Below are 21,378 nucleotides of genomic sequence, written 5' to 3'. Positions count from 1 at the left end.
AATGTTCTAAGCTCAAAATAAAGGGGACATTACAAGAAGACGGGACATTACAAGAAGACATAACTCACTTTTAGTCCAATAAAAAAGCCAAGGTTTCAGATATCATTCCCTAGAGTCTAAGCAGATTCCCTTCCAATTCGTCCTAAGGACATCAAGTAGAAGTCAAAGGACTCCCCTCATCATATGAAAAACATGCATGCCATTGCAGAAGTAAAGAAGCAATACAGTCCTCTTTGTACCTAATATTATCAGGACTGAACTCGGTTTGCCTATTTTTGGTTAGTGAAAATCTAATTAGACTAATCTTGGTCCTTGTCTTCTTTTCATTCTTGGAATCTTCTTGCATATTATTGCGTCTCGGGAGATTGTTACTCTGTAACATTCTGTTGGGAGTGCTTAGCATATACTAATGACTTGTAATTCTTGCTTCATTATGAAAAGTGATTTTCTCTCTGTCAAAAAGAAAGTTTGTTTTGAATTTTTCAAATGACGTTCTATATATTTCTGAAGAAACTGTAAAACCTTTAGCGTGTGGTACTTGGTCTTTAATTGTAGAAATTTAATATGGAATATTTTGTTTTGTTACAGATACAATATGATCACTTAGTAATGGTTGACTACCTTATTTCAAAGAGTACAGGAACCCTATGCTTGTGCTATCTTCTTAGGTACCTTTTCTATCTTTGCATGAGTTGATTTTAACATGTGTTAACAGTTAACACAATGTTTATTATCTTTTATTCTCAATACAATGTAGTCTTTCAGGACTTGTATATAATCTTATTCACATCCAAACAAGCATCTTTGTGCTTCGAGTAAATCCTAAAACATTTTCATTCCAACTTCTTTTGTATATTCATTTCTGTGTTAAGGAATAAATTGTGCATCATTGATGCAATAGTAAAGGAGGACCAATGGAAACCAAACTAAAAATGCAATGGATGCTTCAATAAGCACTTGGTTTATGTTTGTAATTCAACTTAGGAACTATTTATCGACAATAATAACCTTAGAATTTTGTGATGCTCTCAAGATGGTTACATTAGTTATTTGAGTATCTTTTGTTCTTTAGGCCTTTTCTGTATTGGAGTGTATGGATGTCTCATTCTTTATGATATTTCATTGTAAGTCATCCTCTTTGAATAACATGCATTTTATGTTACACCAAAAAGGAAGGCAGCTGCATCAGTTGAGCTTACATTGAAAGCTTTTTTCAATGAAAGGTTAAGTGGTTAAAGTTTGAATCTTTGGTCCAAGAGCCAAATAGTCTAATCTTCCATAAAACAATTAATTCTTTCTATAACAGGCAGATCAAATCCATTTTTAAGGAATTCAATATCCATAAGTAGATGTCCATTAGACGACGCTTTTCATACAAGTGCTTAGGCGTTAGGGCTTTTTGGTAGCACTTGGGCTTGCACTTGCATGATAGGTTAGTGGAGGTTGCAAAAGAACACGAGGATAAAGAAGACAATTGGGAAATTTCCATAGGAGAGGAAGGATATTTGTCTCTTAGAGGATACAACTTGGCTCCAATTGGCAAAAAATTAGTGGAAAATGTGCAGTGGTTGTAATGTCCCCATTTGAGCAGAATTGATTTGTGAGCATTTAGCTCAATTTCTGAGTTTTCTCCTAAGCTTCTTGGTGAGTTGGGGAGAATTCCATACTTTTTGGAGTGCTCTAGATTGGTTGGTGGCGACTTTTGTTTTTGCCTTTGAAAATGAGCTTAGTAGACAATGTGGATCAGTATGACACTTTCAAAAATGAATTATGACTTTTGGTGGCTTCTCCAAACTTTTTAGGGAAGGTGTCTATTTTGAGTAAGTCACCTGGTTGGCTCCAATCATCATCCTACATTTTCAACATCATCTTGGTGTGATCAATGTTTGATTTGGATGATGTTTCAGCGCTTTTCGTAACTTGGATAAGCTATTGAGTTATAATCTGATTAGTTCATTTAATCTGTCTAATATTGGGAATATTAAAATGACAACTTAGTGTAATAGCTCATTGGAAAGGTGTTAAGTTGTATTTTAAGTTGGACACCTAGGCTTGGAGGTCTTCTCTCATGAAAAGTAATTAATTCTCCAAAAAGGCCTCTGTGAGGGGAAAATGGAATTATTATAATTTTAAATTTGATTATTTCCCTCCAAAAAGCTGTATAAGGAGGTGTTGGGACTCATTTTGAGATAGACTTGATAAATGCTATTGATATGCTGCTGGAATGAACCTGAGTTCTTCTAAAGCTTCTTGAGGATGAAAACCTTCTTGAAGTTGCTGGTTTTGGGGACAAAAAACCCCAAGTTACCTGATTGGTTTCATACATAGGCCACCATTGTGCTACAAAGAAGAGCTTCAGATTTTAGTTTTGCAAAAATGGAGATTTTTGACGTGTTTTGAAGATGTAAGATATTATTGTTGATAGAAAAGTGTTTCCAGATAGTTCTTGTGTTTCTTGGAGGCAATTTTGAGGATTTAAGGGGCTGCCTGTACTTATTTCAGTTGGTTGTACGTCTCAATATCATGCCATACATTTGATAGAAGGCATAAAGATCTTTGATTGAATATTTTTGCTATCTTTTGAGCACCATATATAACCCTTGCAGGTCGTACTGTTGAAGAATGCTATAGTCATCAGGCTGCCTGTACCACTCCATTGGCTGGGCCATACAACTCCTAGGTGAGGCATGTGAGTTTGCAGCCTAAGAACCTAGTGTTGTGTGCTTTTTCCACTTGATTGGGAGGTGCCTTGTTCATATTTGAAGGGTTTAATATTTGACACAGTGGAGAAATAATTGTATGAGTTTGATAACATTCATTGCTGCTGTACACGCCAAACTAGTAATAGAAATATCCTGTTTTAGAATTGTATGTTTGATTTCCTATAATAGTCTAATATATGTTCCTTATTTCATATTTGGTCATGTTTTTGGGGTGATTTGGTAGTGTTTCTAGTGAAGTTGGAGCTTAGGCATTGGATTTTGGTGATTTGGTGTGAAGTTGCGATGATGTTTTAAGGGGTTGTACCTGCTATTCTAGCACCCAGATTTATCTTGTACAAGTCTGAAACTTGTTATTCTTTTCCATAATCATCTCTCAACAATCTATCATGGAGATTGAAGATGTTCTTGGGGAATGGTTTCAGTTCTAGTTCATGAGGGGTGTGTTGGAAGCATCAATGAAGGTTTTCAAAGTGTTTACTTGCTATTCTAGACCTTTAGCAGTGTTCCTTTACTGGATTTCAAACCTGCACGAGCTTATATTTCATCATCATCAAGGTATATTGTTGTTTTTTCAAGCTGGGTTGGTCTATTCATGGTAGTGTTTCTAGTGAAGTTGGAGCTTAGGCATTGGATTTTGGTGATTTGGTGTGAAGTTGCGATGATGTTTTAAGGGGTTGTACCTGCTATTCTAGCACCCAGATTTATCTTGTACAAGTCTGAAACTTGTTATTCGTTTCCATAATCATCTCTCAACAATCTATCATGGAGATTGGAGATGTTCTTGGGGAATGGTTTCAGTTCTAGTTCATGAGGGGTGTGTTGGAAGCATCAGTGAAGGTTTTCAAAGTGTTTACTTTCTATTCTAGACCTTTAGCAGTGTTCCTTTACTGCATTTCAAACCTGCACGAGCTTATATTTCATCATCATCAAGGTATATTGTTGTTTTTTCAAGCTAGGTTGGTCTATTCATGATTTGGGGTACCTTTGAGGGTGTTTCAGCAGTTTAATTTTATATCAGCACTTGTATCAACATTATTTATCTTCATTAGTTCTGTGTAAGAATAGATATATCACTAATTTGGTATGACTATGTTTGAGCTGACATTGTAACAGTAGGTGGTAGTACTGGCAGTGATTTGCTTGTTGATACTTATTGTTGACGTGGCTAAAGTCGGATTACCAACTCCCTCCGGTCAACGCAGAATAGAATTTGTTGAGTATCCTATGCTCTCTTGCGTAAGGAATCCCTAATGCTGTTTTAGATGATCAAAGGGGACAACCTTAAGGTTTCAAATGTCAGGTCTTGACTACGGGATAGCTCAGCGATTGATGTGTTTTGCTGGTAACACAAGGGGCTTACATTCACAACAAGTTGGCCCACATCTGACAATGTTGTGATTCTCGGACTACGAAAAATAAAAGCAAAAGAGAAGGGTTTAGGAGACCTACGAACAGTGATGGTAACAGTTAATGCGGCGGGTAGACAAATTTCCATAAACTAATCCTTGTTTCGCCAGAGACACCCTCACAACTCGACAACAACAGTGCAAGCTCCAAAGGGATGAAGGATTTTCTAACTGGAGACACTCATTTCGGCACCCAATTCTAGCGCAGCCTAAGATGAATACCTACAGTTGAACTAAGCATAGTTTTGGGTTCAAACTAACCATACATGGTGACCTACAATCAGTAGGTCCCCAATGGTATGACTATGAACCAGAAATGCATCAAATACCCCCCACATTTTGCCATTAAAACCATTGAACTCTACTTCTAACCAACTGAAAGAAAACCAAAATAACAAACACCGGATTTCAATGCTCATATATTGATTTTAACTACTATTGCAACAATTTCTTACAATAGCTTTATTCTACTCGGAATTTCCTATCTGCAACTAAAATCTATCTGTCTAAAAATTCTAACTACTAAAATCTAACTTTCTGCACTCTAACCTTCTAACATCTAACCCTTTACAAGAGAAAGGCTCCTGCCTTTTATAGAGTTTACAATTTGAATCAAAGGCCATGATTGACTGCATCCAAGGGCCCTGACTTGCCTTCTAGAAACCTGGCAGCTTTAACCCATGCCTAGTTATCTTCAGTTGTCCTCCCGAGCCACTTTCTCAACTACCTACAACTGTTTGGCATCAATTTAGTCAATCTGGTAGTTGGAAATAACTGACCTGTGTCCCTTTACTTTAAATACATTAGACGGGGCCCACAGGTAGCTATTTACAATAAAGCAGTTCAACTTTTACAAATTGACTTTCTGGAATCAATTCCAGTTGTGTATTTTGGAGAATGCATACACTTGTAGCATTCAGAGTGTTCTTTGTCTTTGGTCTTGCTGGCAGGCTCCAACATGTTGTTCGATGGTGGGGCGTATCTCCGTGCTTTATCGTTTTGATCCTACATCCTCGCTTCCCGACTTTGATCTCGATCATATCCTTAGTCTGTGCTTCAGGTTGCCACCTTATCTTTTTCCAACGTTGTGGATCTGCAAACAATCAATTTTGATCCGCATCAATCATTTTGAAAAATTAAATGAATTTTACAAATATTAAATTTAAACTTTTAAATGTCCCTTGTTGAAGAAAACTCGGCTTCGAAAGTAAAATTGCAAGACCTAGAGGAACTTGGCCTTTTGGGCCAAAATGCAAATGCTTTAATATGCTCCCTTTCTTTTGACTTGACAAAATTCGGCCTTTTGAATTAAAATGAGAGAGTTTCATTTTAACCTCCTCTACTAGAGAAATTCAGGTTTTTAAAAAGAAATGAGAGAACTTTACTTTGCACTTCTCTCTCGCAAAACCTAAAGAAAGTCTGAGCTTCTTTAATATGATGAAATTTCCGAGTTTTGTTTTGCAATTTTAATAAAGTCACTAAATTTATAAAACGCCCCCTTTGTTAGATAAAAAATTTGGGCTTTGTGTTAAGAATGCACAACTTCTTTTCTTTTCCCTCAAAATGTAGTCAAAGGCCGAAATTTTGTTTTGAACGCCCTTTGGTTTAAATATAAAACTCGGGCATCTAGCTTGAAATATACGATTTCATTTTTAAAATGCTAAACTTTATTTACGCCCTCCCCGCCTAATGAAATTCACGAGATTAGAGGAAAATGTGCGAATTTTATTATTTCGTCCTAAAACTCGAGATTCTTTGAGGAAATGCGAGCTTGGTTTTGCCTTTAAAAGGGATTCAGGCGATTTTCATTGCTTGCCCTCTGCAAAACTCGGCCCTTTAAGATGAAATATGCGAGCTCTGTCTTGAGTGCTTCTCTTGCAAACTCGAGCATTTAAGGGAATATGTGCGACTTTCTTTTTTAAATGCTTCCTTCTCAGGTGAATTCGGTTTTGAAGATTTTTGTAAGAATGTGCGAATTTGCCCTAGCTTTCTTTCGAGTTTTTCACAGAAAAAAATGAGTGATTTCTATTTTTGCAAAGCTGAGTCAAATGCTGAGTCTCATTCGGACATCTTTACCATAGTAAGTTTCGAGATTTTTTGATGAAAATATGTGACCTCTATCTCCTTTATTGCTTGGAAACTTCGACCTCTGGGCGAAAAAGTCAATTTAGTTCAAATGCCTCCCATCTCTCCTTTCTCTATGGGCAATGGGTTAGAGGCAACGAGGGTCCCCTGTCACAAATGGGGTGGGTGTGCATAATGCACAACAAATGGCGACTTGGCTGGGAAATCTTTCTGAACATTTCAAGAATGACTATTTGGATCGAACCCCAAAATCTCTGGCCTATACCCCACAAAACAACCCAAATGACAAAAGATAAATTCAAAGTAAAAATGAGGTCGCAAACTGAATCAAGTCACCAATCCTGGGAATCAAGTGTGTGTAGTGAAGTTCATTCCAACTTAAACAAAGTTGAAATATCATTGTTCAGTTATGGCAAGCTACGTAGGGCGAATCTAACTTCAAAAGAAACCTAGATATTGCCTCGCTGCCAGCGAGCGACTATAGCCCCGATGAGGTTATCGCCTATAAGCTCACATAGATTGCTTTGTTTCCGGTAGATTTCTTTTGCGTACTAGTAGAGGTGTCTGCATTCCCAAAGCCAAGCAGTTTTGATATTTCTTTGCTTTTCGATTTCTTTTCTTTTTTATTTTTCTTTGATTTTCACTTTTTCACTTTGGCTGGTAGGCATTGAAGCCTACGTGAGATTGAGCGTTACAATGGTCGCTGAAGCAGAGCCTCAAAATTCACTTGCAATGACTTCTCTTTGACAAAACAACAGACCTAAGCAATATCAAGCTTTAAATGTGCAGTGATCACAATGTTGGTGACAAGACGTAGTAGGCAACTAATTTTTTAGAATGACTAAGCCTTAAACCATATGAGCTGAATGCGGGCACAATCGTTAATTAGGTGCTCTACCAAAGTTGACATCCAAGAAACAGACTGGAAAACATCCTGACTTCGCACACCAATGCTAAGAAAAGCAAACACACCCCTACAAAATGACAGGGAGACAACCCCTTCCGAAAGGAAATCTACCTTACAGCAAAGCAAACTAAACCAAAACAAAAAACGAAAAATCTAAACTAAAAAAATTAATCTAAGGAAATCTACCTTACAGCAAAGCAAACTAAACCAAAACAAAAAACTGAAAAACAGGAAATAAAAACCTAAACTAACTATATACAAGGTAGGTTGATTTCTAACATGTGCAACAGTAACAGGGCAGTGGGGGTAGTCCTAAGTTTGGCTGACTTGTCTTTGTATTCTGAAAAGAAAATATTCAGTTGGCCACTCCCAGGTTTAACCACGACATTGGGCAATATTAACAACCGAGGAAGTTCATTAGGTCCATGGTTAATCCATTTACGGGTTGCTTTTCTGAAATATTCAAAATTAAACTGAAAATTTTCAGAATTAACAGCAAGAAGGAAAGAAACAACTTGGCGCATTTTTGAGTCATGCGGGGTGTCATGCGGTGGTGGGTCTTCAGTAGCTTCAGGAGATCGTAACTGGTGGTGCAACATCCCGCTCGCATCCGACTTGTGTGAATCAGCATCAGATTCTACATCGGGTTGCACAGGCTGAAAAGCAGTCTCAAATTCGAACTTAGGAAAGTGGAATGCATCATCCACCGATGCATCTTCAGGTTGCATGAACCATGCAGCTTTATGCACTTCTGTCAGCATATCTTCAAACATCCGGAACTCTTTGATAGCTTGGTCCTCAAAAACATCTTCGATGGGCTCTTGGACTGTATCCTCCATTGGTGGGGCTGCTACAAACTGCTCCTCAGTGTCGGGCTGCTCTAGGGGGTGTACTTGATTGTTTTCTTCAGCCCTGTCTTCTTCCGGCACAAGGACAATTAAGTCATTCGCTGCAATAGTCTAATTGATAGGGTCATCTTGGTCAACACTTGACAACTCCCTCTTTTCATTCTCAGAAAGTGTGGCGCTGCAACGATTTTGTGTTCTTCGATATTCGTCTGCAGAAAGGTAGGCACTCCACACTTTGTTGGTGATGCACTCCTTTGATGCTTCCGACAATCTGTACTGGGCTTTGACTTGATTGACTGCCTCTAGACATAGTGAGTAGGTGAATTCTGAATGAGGGGTGCGATGAATTCTGCACCACCAAGGTGATAGCATGCCCTCCAAACATAACTCTTCATTGAGACCAAACTGGTTCTCAATCAGATTCTTAAATCGTGTAAACTATCAATGCTGGATGGAGGATTGGGGATGTCTGACTGTATGAGCTCTTCTGGTTTGGGGATATCTCAGAAAAATATTAGTGCCTACAATGCTAGCTCAACTCTTGACAGATTTGTCAAGCAGTTCAACTTTGTCATGTCCCCTCTTTAGCTCTGTCTAGCAGAGACCTGTGAGTTAGCCTATTATGGAGTCTTGTAGGCTGGCAATGGTGGATAGATACTCAGTCAGGATATTCAGTGTTTGGATTTGGTGTTTCTGGCAGTAGTAGACCAGTTTGGAGCAGTTCCTACATTTTAGGAGGTAGTTCCTACTTTTAGGAGGTTGTGACAGCGTCCGGGTTGGGGTTCCATGAGACCATTCCTTGGTTTCAGTTTCAAGAGATTTGGGTGTGTTTCCTAGTTTCTAGGAGCATCCCTAGATTTTAGGGATGAGACTGCCAGTTGATCCATGATTTCCGACATTAGTCATAGACAGGTGACAGGTTCAGTTTCAGGCTTTTGGTGTGTTTCGAGCTTTCTGTAGCTATTTGGGTTATATTTTTTAATATATTTAAATATTTCCTAAGTAAGCATTTTAATATTTTAAATAAGGCTGTCTATAACCATTTCAGAGTAATAAGGGGTTTTTGGCTTCATCTGGATTCGTATGCCCATGTGTTATAGCTCGTTGGAAAGGTCTTGAACTTTTCTAAATGATTTTCACTTGCCAGGGTCCTTTTGGCGCTTGGAGTTATTTTATATTGAAAAGTAGTGTTTTCTCTATACTTGGGCCCCCAATATTGGGAAATATGACTTTATGTTAAAGCACACTTTTCATATATCTTTAGGGTTCGATTTGGAAGGAAAAAGATATAAGGAGAAGGAAACCTAATTTCTCATTATCTTTTACATATTGAAAACTTGTTTGGTGCGATATTGCTCTGGTAGAGCAATTCTTCAATCTGGGACGCAAACACCATGATTGGTACTGGCTGGGACGTAGCCCTCGGCTATTGTTTGGCAGTGGATTCTTTTGGCATTGACATTATTGGTCAGAGTGTATGCGCTATTACTTGTGGAGATTCAGATTGCTTGGTGAGGGTTTTAGCAGGGTGGTTGAATTTCCCAGCTGGGGCGTGATTGTTTCAGCTTGATGCCACCATTACAGTAGGTACGCTATATGTTGGAAGTGGTGAAGACTTTCATTCAGCCATAGCTGGTGTTCTTGGCTTGTGTTCATCATCTACCCTTCAGTTGGCGCCATTATTGGATGTAAGCACATCCCTAGTGCGTAGGGAATAATCTGGATATTATAAATCAGAAATCTGCCTGGTACGATTTGTATCAATTCTGATTTAATTGAATGTTCTTACTTGTTTCAGTTTCCTTCCTTATTTGCTGTTCTTTATTCATTACTTGCTTATATTTTAAAAAAAATACAAAAAGAAACCAAACATTTTGCAACTTCTCTCTATTCTGTAAGACCATCAGCAAAAATCACAGGAAAATACAGGAAAATATAGTTTATTATTTTAAAAATTACAGTAGATCAGCAAGGGGATCCATCAGGGATCTTTCAAACTCTTCATGCTCTGTTGATGTGGCTAAAGTCGGATTACCAACCCCCTCCGATCAATGCAAAATATAATTTGCTGAGTATCCTATCCTCTCTTGCGTAAGCAATCCCTAATGTTGTTCTAGATGATCAAAGGGGACAACCTCAAGGTTCCAAATGTCAGGTCTTGATTGCGGGATAGCTCAACGATTGATGTGTTTTGTTGGTTACACAAGGGGCTTACATTCACAACAAGATGGCTTGCATCTGACGATTCTGTGATTCTCGGACTACGGAAAATAAATGCAAAAGAGAAGGGTTTAGGAGACCTATGGACAGTGATGATAACAATTAATACGATGGGTAGACAGATTTCTATAAACTAATCCTTGTTTCGCTAGAGACACCCTCACAACTCGACAAGAACAGTGCAAGCTCCAAAGGGATGAAGGATTTTCAGACTAGAGACACTCATTTTGGCACCCAATTTGCGCAGCCTAAGATGAATACCTACAGTTGAACTAAGCACAGTTTTGGGTTCAAACTAACCATACATGGTGACCTACAATCAGTAGGTACCCAATGGTATGAACCAGAAATGCATCAAATACCCCCCACATTTTGCCATTAAAAGCATTGAACTCTACTTCTAACTAGTTGAAAGAAAACCATGTAAACAAAAGAAAACCAAAATACCAAACACTAGATTTCAATGCTCATATATTGATTTTAACTGTTATTGCGACAATTTCTTATAGCAGCTCTATACTGTAATGTCCCCTTCTCAATGATGAGAAGTTCAGTTGGCCATTAGCCTATTCCGGAGACCTGTAGGCTAACTAGAAGCAAAAATTAGGGTTTCCAACTTTTGTGGAGATTTGCATGTGCTGTTTGATGTTGGACTAGTTGGAGTTTTACAATTCAGACTTGTAGATTCCTTTTGGGTTTTCCAAGAGCTTCACAAAGGTGTAACATGCATTCTGTTCGGGGAAGTTTTTTGAACTTACTATTTTTAGTAAGTTGATAGCAGTTGTCAAGGTTTTTGGGTTTTTCTGGGTTTTCTAAGCTTATCCACAGGGTTCGAAGAGCAATCTTTTTGGAGTTGTTTTCAGGACTTACTATTTTTAGTAAGTGCTATTCTTAGCAGTTCAGTGTAGAGCTCCAACCTAGTTCAGTTTTGATGGTTTTAGTACTTAAGTTTTTGGCTCAATTTGGCATTAATCAGTTGTTGAATTAAAGGTGATTTATTATATATTATTACCTTAGCCTAGGGCTTTAATATTTAATTTATGTGGAGGAACGACTTAGGAATGGAACTATATATTTTTTTATCCTAAGTCTCATTTTATTTCCTAAGTCAGGTGGTGCCAAGAATTAAAAATATTTCATGCTTTATGATGTTTTTCTGTTATAACTTGTTGACCTTGGAAAAGTTCGACTAGGAGGGTTGAAGAGGGGATGCCAAGCCTTGAGAGGTCATGAAATGAAATGCAAGTGAAAAAAGGTGAATTTGGGCGCCATATGAATTTGAATTTGAGCCTCCAAAATCTATAAATAAGAGTGTTGAGCTGTCATTTGGGGAATGCTTGATGAATGATAATGTTATGCTGCCGAAATGGTGCCAGAATTGAGCTTCGAAGTTGAGAGCTTCCTAGCAACCATTAGTTTCATGCTTGAAACACAATACCTAGCTCATTATTTGTGACTATCCCTCATCCAGAGAGATAGATTGTGTTGATCGAAGAGATTGAGAGATTTTCAGTTTTGGTGTGTTGGGTGTGTTTTTAGTTTGCTGGTTTTTAGAGTGGCTGTACGTGATTTTCTATCATATCTTCCTGCTTGAGTGACTGTTTGTTCTGGGTAATAGCTTGTTGGAAGCCTCTTTGCTGGGCGATTCATCATCTGGAGGCTCGTGTCAAGTGGTTTGGTGTGCATTTTTCTCTTGCCGATTGAACTTCCCTATTGGCCGTACATTTCCAGCCAACCCTAGGGCAGCGTGCAGCATTTTCAGTGGTGTTTTGATGGGTTTGTTGAGCTAGGGGTCTGATCGCCTATCCTCTAGCATTCATTTGCCGCCGGTTTGGAGCTGTTTGGTGGATTTTTGAGTGAGTTGTGTGCATTTCATTGTTGCTTGTTCGTTTTTGGTGTTGCTAATAGTTTCATTTCAGTTTTGATTAAGTGTATTTGGGTTGCAATTTCAGTGTTATCCATTGTAATCTCTAGTAGAACTTTCCTTCTATTAGAGTTGATAAATTCACTTGTTCTGACAATAGTTGTAGGATTCATTATTGTAAGATTGTTTCAGTAGTACTGATCAATCCCTTTGCTGCAATTTTCTTGTATTCCCCACTGCATAAGTGGAAGAGGTTGGCCATGCCGCCTATCTTTGTTTGTAATGTTGTCCTCCCATTGAATAAGCAGTGGATTTGATAGTAATCTTCATTTCCAGTCCTCTCGCTGCATAAGCGGTAGAGTGATTGTTTTTTCAGTTGTTTGGTTTGTTCCTGGCTGGTTTACCACCAGGAAGTTTTAGAATTTCCATCACCCGCTGTATAAGCAGAAGGGGCTAGCTTACTGCCCAAACATTGTAATAATTTTTCAGTATTTTGCAACTAACGATCCCCTCAACACTATATGCTCTCACCTTCCCAGATTGGGCACTTGGTGATCAGAAAGTGGAAGGGTTGTAGTTTTCACAATTATTGTATTTTCATTGCTAACCCTAACAGGTCTTGGTTGTGTTGTAAACCGCTAAAAAAAATTAAAAAAATGGTGTGGATATTACATATTCTACTCCTAATTTGCTAACTGCAACTAAAATCTAACTGTCTAAAAATTCTAACTACTAAAATCTAACTTTTTACACTCTAACCTTCTAACATCTAACCATTTACAAGAGAAAGGCTCTTGCCTTTTATAGAGTTTATAATTTGAATCAAAGGCCAGGATTGACTGCATCCAAGGGCCCTGACCCGCCTTCTAGAAACTTGGCAGCTTTAGCCCATGCCTAGTTATCTTTAGTTGTCCTCCCAACCACTTTCTCAACTACCTACAATTGTTTGGCATCAATTCGGCTAATTTGGTGGTTGGAAATAACTGACCTGTGTCCCTTTACTTTAAATACACTAGACGAGGACCACAGGTAGCTATTTACAATAAAGTAGTTAAGCTTTTACAAACTAACTTTCTAGAATCAATTCCACCTGTGTATTTTGGAGAATGCATACACTTGTAGCATTCAGAGTGTTCTTTGTCTTCGGTCTTGTTGGCGGGCTCCAACTTGTTGCCTGGTGGTGGTGCGTATCTCTATACTTTGTCGTTTTGATCCTGCATCCTTGCTTCCTGTGATGTCCCCTACTTAGTACAGTGATACAAGTTAAGTTTGCCTGCGATTGTTACAGAAGTAAATTAGAATAATAGGAAGATAACCTTTCTTAAGAATAATTATCTATACAATTGCATTGTAAATACAAATAAATAAGAGAAATAGCATTGATTCATTCATTAGATAATTAGATGAATACCATTGTTTATAAACATTAAGGGACAAAACGGATTTAATTTAGTTAGTAGAGAGGTGTTACAGTATGAGTGGAATTTTCCCCAATCGTCCATAGTGGACCAGAAGTAGTCATATGCCCTTCTGGCCCCCATGGCGTGGATCTTTCCTTTAGTGCATACCTGGTTCCTTAATTTTTGTCATTAATTTCAACCCAAAGAGTTAGGAGATGGCAGAGGCGGCTCACTATGCCAGACCCAAGCCCAGGAGCAGTCACTTGCCTCCTGGACTACTGACATAACTCAGTAGTTATCTTCTTGGGTGGGCAATACTCCCCCTTGCAGATCTCCACTCCCTCTGGACTGACATTAATTACAAGATGGTGGTTATTGATGAGTTGATACTTTGTTATATTTTTATCCTCAGAACTCTTGAGTTTTTGTTATCTTTTGGTTTGCATAGCAGTAGTAAGGTATTGGAAGTTGACTATATGTATTCCATATGTTAAGCTTGAACTTATTAAATCATGTTCTACCTTTGCCAGTCTATTCCTGCAGCCAAGTCATTTATTCCTGCAGCCATGTGATTTATTCCTGTAGCCATGTGGATTATTTAGGGTAATATCATATGTGAATTAATAGATGTGTTAATTGAATAAAATGCGTATGTATGTCCTTGTATGTTATTTCTGTTGTAGTGCAGGTAATAAATGATACCACGGTGGATGTTCTCCTATCGCGCCTGATGAAGGAAATGATACATATGAGATAATTGAAGATCAAACTATAGAGGACCTAAGAAAGCGCAAGGTACGGCGTAAGCGAGCAGTCAAGCGACATTACCAATGTCTAACTTCAGTGGGCATTGAATTTGCAAATACCGCAGCGGCATGTAAAGACTGTGGTGCGGTTTAGATCCACGTTTCCTGCAACATAGCTCCAGTTATCTTCTTTATCAGTCAATCATCCGCCTCTTCTTCTGGACGTGATTTGTGTGGTCTTTTGTAGTTAATTTCTTTTTAATAAAGAGCTCTTCTTCTTCTCACGGGTTAGACAGAAAAAGGAGAAGAATAGAGCAGAGAATTTTTGATAGTCATTCTTGAGTTTCTTTTTAAAACTATGTAATCACTTTCAGAAAAGGATGAATAAAAGTTATGTTATTTTGATCTGTTAAGAGTTGTTTTTCGGGAAGCCTAGTATCACTCATCCAAGGGGGCCAACTTGGTGAGTGATCCTGTGTGTTTGTTAAAATTAGTTTTCTTTCTTTAGCAGCACTAGAAGTTCTGGCATTGACTGTCCCTACAGACACCGGAAACAGATCGATTGACTGTTCCTGCAGCCAAACCAGAACAGAGTAATTCCTGTTTATCTATATTGAGTTTATCTAGCATTGCCTTTAAGAATTTGTGCAGAATTCTTCATGTAGCCTTTTACCTTTTTCCGCATATTGTTAGTTGCTGCAGTAATGCAGAATAGCTGTTATAGGAACTCAGTGCATATATAGTGTAGACCCATTTCAAGTACCACGTCCCTGGGTTGACAATCAAATGAACACTAGCTATGGAAATAGTGACTTTACCAAGTGAATGTTCAAACTTTGGATTGAGACTTCAATTAGAGTTATTATTCTTATTGTTGGGGTGAACAGTTATGGTCATTATTACTGAAATAAATGTTTAGAGTTACCAATAGGGTTCATTAATTTATTCTATTATTAAATTGATTTACTATTCTGCATTATTCATTCAACGAATCACTTATATTCATATTTAATAGTGTATCAGATTACTTTCCTTTTGTATTTAGATAATTACACAATTACAAGAGGTAATCTTACAGAGTTGCGGAAGCGATCTCGTACAGGCGTAAGTTTCTGATTAATTGATTATGGTATACTGAATTGTACAGTTTATGAAAGATAGCTATCACTCTATGTTAATTGGAATTCATTGACTCACATAATGTTTGCCCCTGATCAATCTAATTAGATGTAATTCTCTTAGCCATTAATTTTGTGTGTATTTGATATCGCCATTTGCAGAATATCAATTTACTTTAATTAGAATATCTGCAGTTTATAGATTTGACTTTCATGCTTAGTAATCAATTTTCAGTTAGTCTGAGTATGCAAAACATACCTATATTTTCCTCTTGTGGTCTAGAGTCTGACGACAGAGATGATTCTTCCAACGCCATTTTTCCCTCTTCGTGTATATACTCTGCAGTTTGAGCGCTCCCCCATTTCTATGGTGGCCAATCACTACTTACGGGATCACGTCTTCTTAGAAGAGATGTGACTCACTTGGTAGAGGCTGCATCTATTATTAATGACTAATCGCCTGAGTCGTGTCCATTAACGAAAAGGCACACCCAGTGCGATCTTTGTAAAAGCTTATGTCATGTTAAATAATGATTTCTTATTATTTATTTCATTAATCATTAACGCATGTTATCACTGTTTTTATATGTAATCTTTAATAATTACTAAACAATTTGTTGACGGGAATAATCATTATGTTATGTTGTTATATTATGTTTATGTTGTCGTCGGTAATAATGAGTTATGGCGGTCAGTTAGTTAGCCGACGGGTAGGTAGTTGGAGTCGCGACGGTTGTGTCGTACCCCTTCGGGTATTATATATTGTGTACCTTTCCTTCGAAGTAGGATCATGTTGGTCGTGTCAGATGTAATGTTATAAGCACTTATTGTACATGGACTGTGGAATAAATACAGAGGCTGGTTATTTAAGATATTTCCATTATGTTTTGTGCATTTACTTTATGCATTTAACCATTTACCCGAGAGGGCAAACATTTGGCGTCATTGCCTAGACGAACTCGGGAACGGAAGACACGGATGGCGCACAGACACAATGGGCCTACCCGTTGGTGAAGTAAACCCGGAGGCTGATGACGCGCGGACAGAACTTTACATAGGAGAAGACACAGCAACGTGAGAATTTTCAATTTTGCTCCAGGTAGCCATTCAGACATACATTCGACGAGAAGCGGCGGAGGCGGAAATCCCACCAAGTGCCGTGTGGACAGCGCTGGAGGTTAGCCCGGCAGTAAACCGGTTGATGAACCACCTCCCCCGGTTGCTTGCACAGGCATCGCTGACACAACAAGCCCGCCTGGAGGAGATTGCCCAGGAAGAGCGACGACAACAAATCCTGCAACGCTACGAAGAGAATAGCCAACAGGTAACGGAACGAGATGGCGCCAGGCCAAGAGGAAATTGAACCTTTGACTTATGCCCAATAGACTAAATAAGAACAAAAATAAAAAGATACAGAGTGACGAATGGGAAGTGGCACAAACCGCGTTGACTCTTAGACAGCAGATAGAACGAAGGCGTAGGCTAAGGCAGCTTGCCAAGGGACGACCGACCGAGGGGTTGCCCGAAGGGAACCCAGGAGGTGTCACGGAGGTTGCGGAGGCAGAGATAGACGAAGAGAACTACACTGTCTACATTGTTGTAGGGCTGCCAGAAGGAGTCACGGAGGGTGCCGAAGGAGAACTCTACAGTTCGCCAGAATACCACTGTAGGGTAAGAAGCCGCGAAGAGTTGGTGGAACAAACAAGGCGAAGTCTAAACCTGATTGACGCTACCAGAGACTTGCTAAAGAATTTGTCCATTTCGGAAGACAACCGGAGGGAGACAACGGAAGGTGACGGTACGACCGAAGGTGCCAAGGGAGCACAAGGGTACCGTACGGGAGGCAATTTGTTTGGTTCGGTGTCAGCAACTTTTTCCGGAGGACCCACGAGTGGAGGTTCAGTTGTAGGAGGCGGAGGATCGGCAGGTACAGGCACACAAGGAATTAGAGGAGTGAGACCCAGCGGTGGGATGGCGAGTAAACAAAAATTGCCAAAGTTCACAGGGGAGGGCAAGGAAAACCCCTTACGGCACTGCCGTACATGTGAAACCATTTGGTCCGCCAACGGAGTAACAGACCAGGATGACTGGGTACAGCAATTCCCAGCCACGTTACGAGGAGTTGCCATAGATTGCTACTCCGATGTGGACAAGCAAAAAGTGGCCACGTGGGCCAATCTACAGAAGGAATTCACGGGGGAGTTTCGGTTGCTCCGTGATGATAATGAAATTGTAACGGAGATATACAGTACCAAACAAGGTACCAGGGAGACAGTACGGGCATACAGTCGGAGGCTGAAAGAACTCTTGGGTAAAATGGAAAGCCAACCCGCAGATGGATTGAAGAAACGATGGTTCGTTGAAGGGTTGAAATCCTCCCTACGGAGGAAGATGAAAATTGTACCCCCGACGTCATATGACGACGCTTATAATAGGGCGATGGACCTGGAGAGCGAACACAAAACATCAAAGAAGAAGAAAAGTAATAAATCCTCATCCGAGGACAATGACTCTTCACAGGAAAGCAGCAGCGACGACGAGGCTGGCAAACGGGTGCAAGCGCTCCAGAAAGACATGGAGCGAATGAGAAAGGAATTCAAAATAATGAGAAGCACTGGTCGGAACGAAGGGGACATATGGTGCACTGAGTGCAAAGAGGAAGGGCACACAAAGGGTACTTGCCAAAAGACGGCATTCTGTGAGATTTGCCAAGTGATGGGACACTCCACCAAGGAGTGCCCATACAACATGAAAACCCGAAGTACGCAAATGAACCGGGTGCTGTTCACGGAGCAGGCCACAACATCCGCACCAGCGGGTACCGGCCAACATACTAACACAACGGCATCATCTGGAGGATACCGAGACAACAGACGCGGCGGCGGAAGGAATAGCAACAATAACAATAATGGAAGCCGTATCCAGTATGACGCCAAGGGCCGGCCAATTATCCAATGTAGGGCCTGTAATCAGTGGGGGCACTTCGCCCGTGATTGCACGAAGGAAGCCACCCCTCAGCACCTCTGCCGTTGGTGTGGGCCAGGCGACCATGAGGATGCAAATTGCTCACAGGCAGGGGTTAATCTCCTCAACATTGAGAAGGCTGAGAAGACTCGTGAGGAAGAAGTACTGGCGATCACCCGCGCCTAGACGAAAAAAGCCACTTATCCCGACCCCCGTACGGAGAAGGAGAGATTACGGGAGGCAAAGGCCAATATTGAATGTGAGATGACGATCGAACGACGGGACAACGAGGTGGCGAGTACATCATTCCGTACGGAAGCGGAAAATAACATCATTAGGCAAATATTGCAGATGGAGGTGCCGATAAAGGTAAAAGACCTTCTAGACTCTATGCCACTTGAGGATTGCCATCCTCACCAATGTGCAAAGCACCGCATTATCGAGTACACCATAGGTACGGGTTCTCGCCACCGCATCGTCGAGTGCACCACAGGTAGGGGTTCCTACCACTGCTTCGAAGAGTACACCACAAGTGGAGGTTTCCGTCAGCCCTTCGACTGACCCGATGTTACTAGCCGTGAGCAGTGGTAGACACCCAGCTGTGGTAGAAATGGGTATCTGTGGGACCATTCTGAAGGACACCATTGTGGACGGTGGATCTGGGGTGAATGTACTACTAGAAGAAACATGGAAGCGGCTGGGGAAGCCCACCTTGTGGCCACCCACATTCAACCTGGTGGGAGCGGACCAACATGGCATTAAGCCACTCGGCCTGTTGATGGCCCAGCAAGTGACAATTGCTACACAACCCTTCTTGTTAGATTTCGTGGTTATTCCCTCGAAGAAGAAAGGCTATGACGCCATCCTGGGGAGAGCGTGGTTGATCAATGCGAGGGTAAACCACAACTGGAAGAAAAATACACTTTCCATGGAGAAGGGAGGGCGGAAATATACCATTGACCTATACACCCAAGATGTCGGCGAAGAGCTCGCCTCTTCCGACTCGGACTCAGAAGACTCTAATAGAGGGGAAGGGGGTCCTGATGAAAGCAAGGGCAAGAACGCGATGGAGTTGAACAGTGAAGGGGTGCTCGAATTGGAGGGATGTTCTGAAGATGAGGTATGCTCACTTAACAGGCTCTTCCACTGGCAAATGGAGGATTACAAAATGTTCCAAAGCTACAGGCTCGAAGTAGAGGAACCAGAGCAACCAACAGAGGTGTACCTGCCGGAATACAAAGAATATTGGAAGGGAGACGCCCCAAACCCTAACGACGTAAATAATCCGAAGAGCGTCAGCAACGATTGGAACCCTGTGTGGAAGGCCGCAGCCTTCAAAATCTTTATTATCCTCCTCCTTATGTACGGGCAGGAGGTCGTGGTCCCTGTAGAATTTGTGGTTCCAGGTCTTCCGATGGCCATTGAAAATAGATTGGCCACCAACGGGTACAAATTGAAACCTTACCACGCGAAGCGTGTAGGGGACCCGAGAGGCCGGACGGACACCCGAGAGCTCGGAGGGGGACCCGAGAGGATGGAAGGGGACCTAAGAGGCCGGGCAAGCGGCTCGAGAGGCACGGGACAAAAGAAGGAGACTTTTGGGCGAGGAAAACCGAGAAGGATGAAGAGAGATCCCAGAGATAGGGGACTCGAGCCGAAGACTCTCTAGACAAAATTTAAAAAAAAAAAAAAAAAAAAAAGGAAGAAAAATTTGAAAAAAAATCGCACGGGCATAGGACAGCGACCGTACGGTCAAAAAAAAAAGAAAAGAAAAAAAAAGAAGAGAAAATGGCCACCATACGGTGGGACTAAGGTGACCACCGTGCAGTGAAATCACCAAGGTGACACCACCGTGCGGTGGAATCACCGATGGTGACACCACTGTGCGGTGGAACCACCGATGGTGACACCACCGTGCGGTGGGAGCCACCGAAGGTTGTTGCCGAGACATGAACCCACCACCGCACACCGCACAGCCCAACCACCGCACAACACCGAACACCGCCGCACAGCAAGGGATAGAGGAGGAGGAAGACGCACCACACGGCCCGACCACGCACCGCACAACCCGATCAACACGCACAGCAAGGGTTACGCACACCAACGCGCAGCAGCCGCAAAAGGAAAAAGAAAAAAAAGAGACCAAGCCCGCACAATCCACACAGCCACGTAAGGGCAAAACGACCGCCACAGGTAGACCAAGCCGTTGCACGATTGGAGGTGCCAGTGTTGTTGTTGACCGGAGGTGTGTCCGTATGGTAAGAAGGGTGTCGACCGCACGGGAAGGTGGCCGCACGATCGGAGGTGCCAATGCTGTTGTTGACCGTACAGGGAGGTTGTATGGCCGGGGTGCCATCGGGGACATTACAGTGCCAAAAAAAAAAAAAAACGACGACGGCCAGATTTAAATGATTTGCTGGAGTTTGAAGCCAGGACACTGGAAATTCAGAGTGGAAAAGAAGGGTTTTGGCATCTTAAAATATCACAGAAATGCAGTGCGCCATGGACTTTCGTATGGTTCTGAGGGTTGTAAATTGGTGTTGGCGGCGGGGGCACTGCCCCTCGACTCCGCTGGGGCGTTGCCCCAAACCCCGCGAGGGGCGCTGCCCCTCGACCCCGCTGGGGGTGTTGCCCCCAGACCCCCAGTTTATTTTGAGCTACAGAAGCCCACGGGAAGTGTTGTGGTTGTCCGTATTGTGAGAAAGAAGCCTGCAGCTAAGCATTGGCGGGGAAGCCATAAGCCATAGAGGGAGACGGATTTGGAGGTTGGGAACAAACAGAGTTTGAGGGGAGGCATTGCAGGTCCGCGCAGTTGTATGACACGAGGGAGTTATTCAGTTCAGTTTTTAGCCTTTGGGGATTTGAGGTGTCTCCTAGCATTTGTGCCAGCGGATTGTGGCCACCTCTAGGCATGACTAGTACGCTTTGAGGAACTCAGAGTATGTCTCGGCTGGACGTGAGGTTGCCTTGGTGGATGCATAGAGGGCTCGGGAGGAGCTGACCACCAGGTTGGAGGCAATAGTTGCGTGAGACTTAGTTCAGCGTACCCAGGAGTTGGGTGCCGGGAGAGCAGCATGGGTGGCTATCGAGGACAAAT

The 21,378-nt window shown here is 41.4% G+C and overlaps 1 protein-coding gene across 12 annotated transcripts in view; it reads left to right on the top strand.

The window, feature by feature from the left end:
* The window catches only part of LOC131071470 (uncharacterized), a 216,919-nt gene that overhangs the window by 104,057 nt on the left and 91,484 nt on the right, over nucleotides 1–21,378 (top strand). For 10 of the 12 annotated variants that reach the window (XM_058007330.2, XM_058007341.2, XM_058007339.2 and 7 more), the window contains one exon: nucleotides 589–668. The exons of the other annotated variants lie outside the window; for them this stretch is intronic. In XM_058007330.2, the coding sequence (XP_057863313.2) occupies nucleotides 589–668 (80 nt within the window). The remainder of the gene's footprint in view (nucleotides 1–588; nucleotides 669–21,378) is intronic. 12 annotated transcript variants of the gene reach the window in all.

Source organism: Cryptomeria japonica, chromosome 6 (genome assembly GCF_030272615.1).
Source record: "Cryptomeria japonica chromosome 6, Sugi_1.0, whole genome shotgun sequence".
In the NCBI taxonomy this organism is placed as follows: Eukaryota; Viridiplantae; Streptophyta; class Pinopsida; order Cupressales; family Cupressaceae; genus Cryptomeria; species Cryptomeria japonica.
Note: the sequence above shows the minus strand (reverse complement) of the source record. Positions and strands in the feature narration are given on the sequence as shown.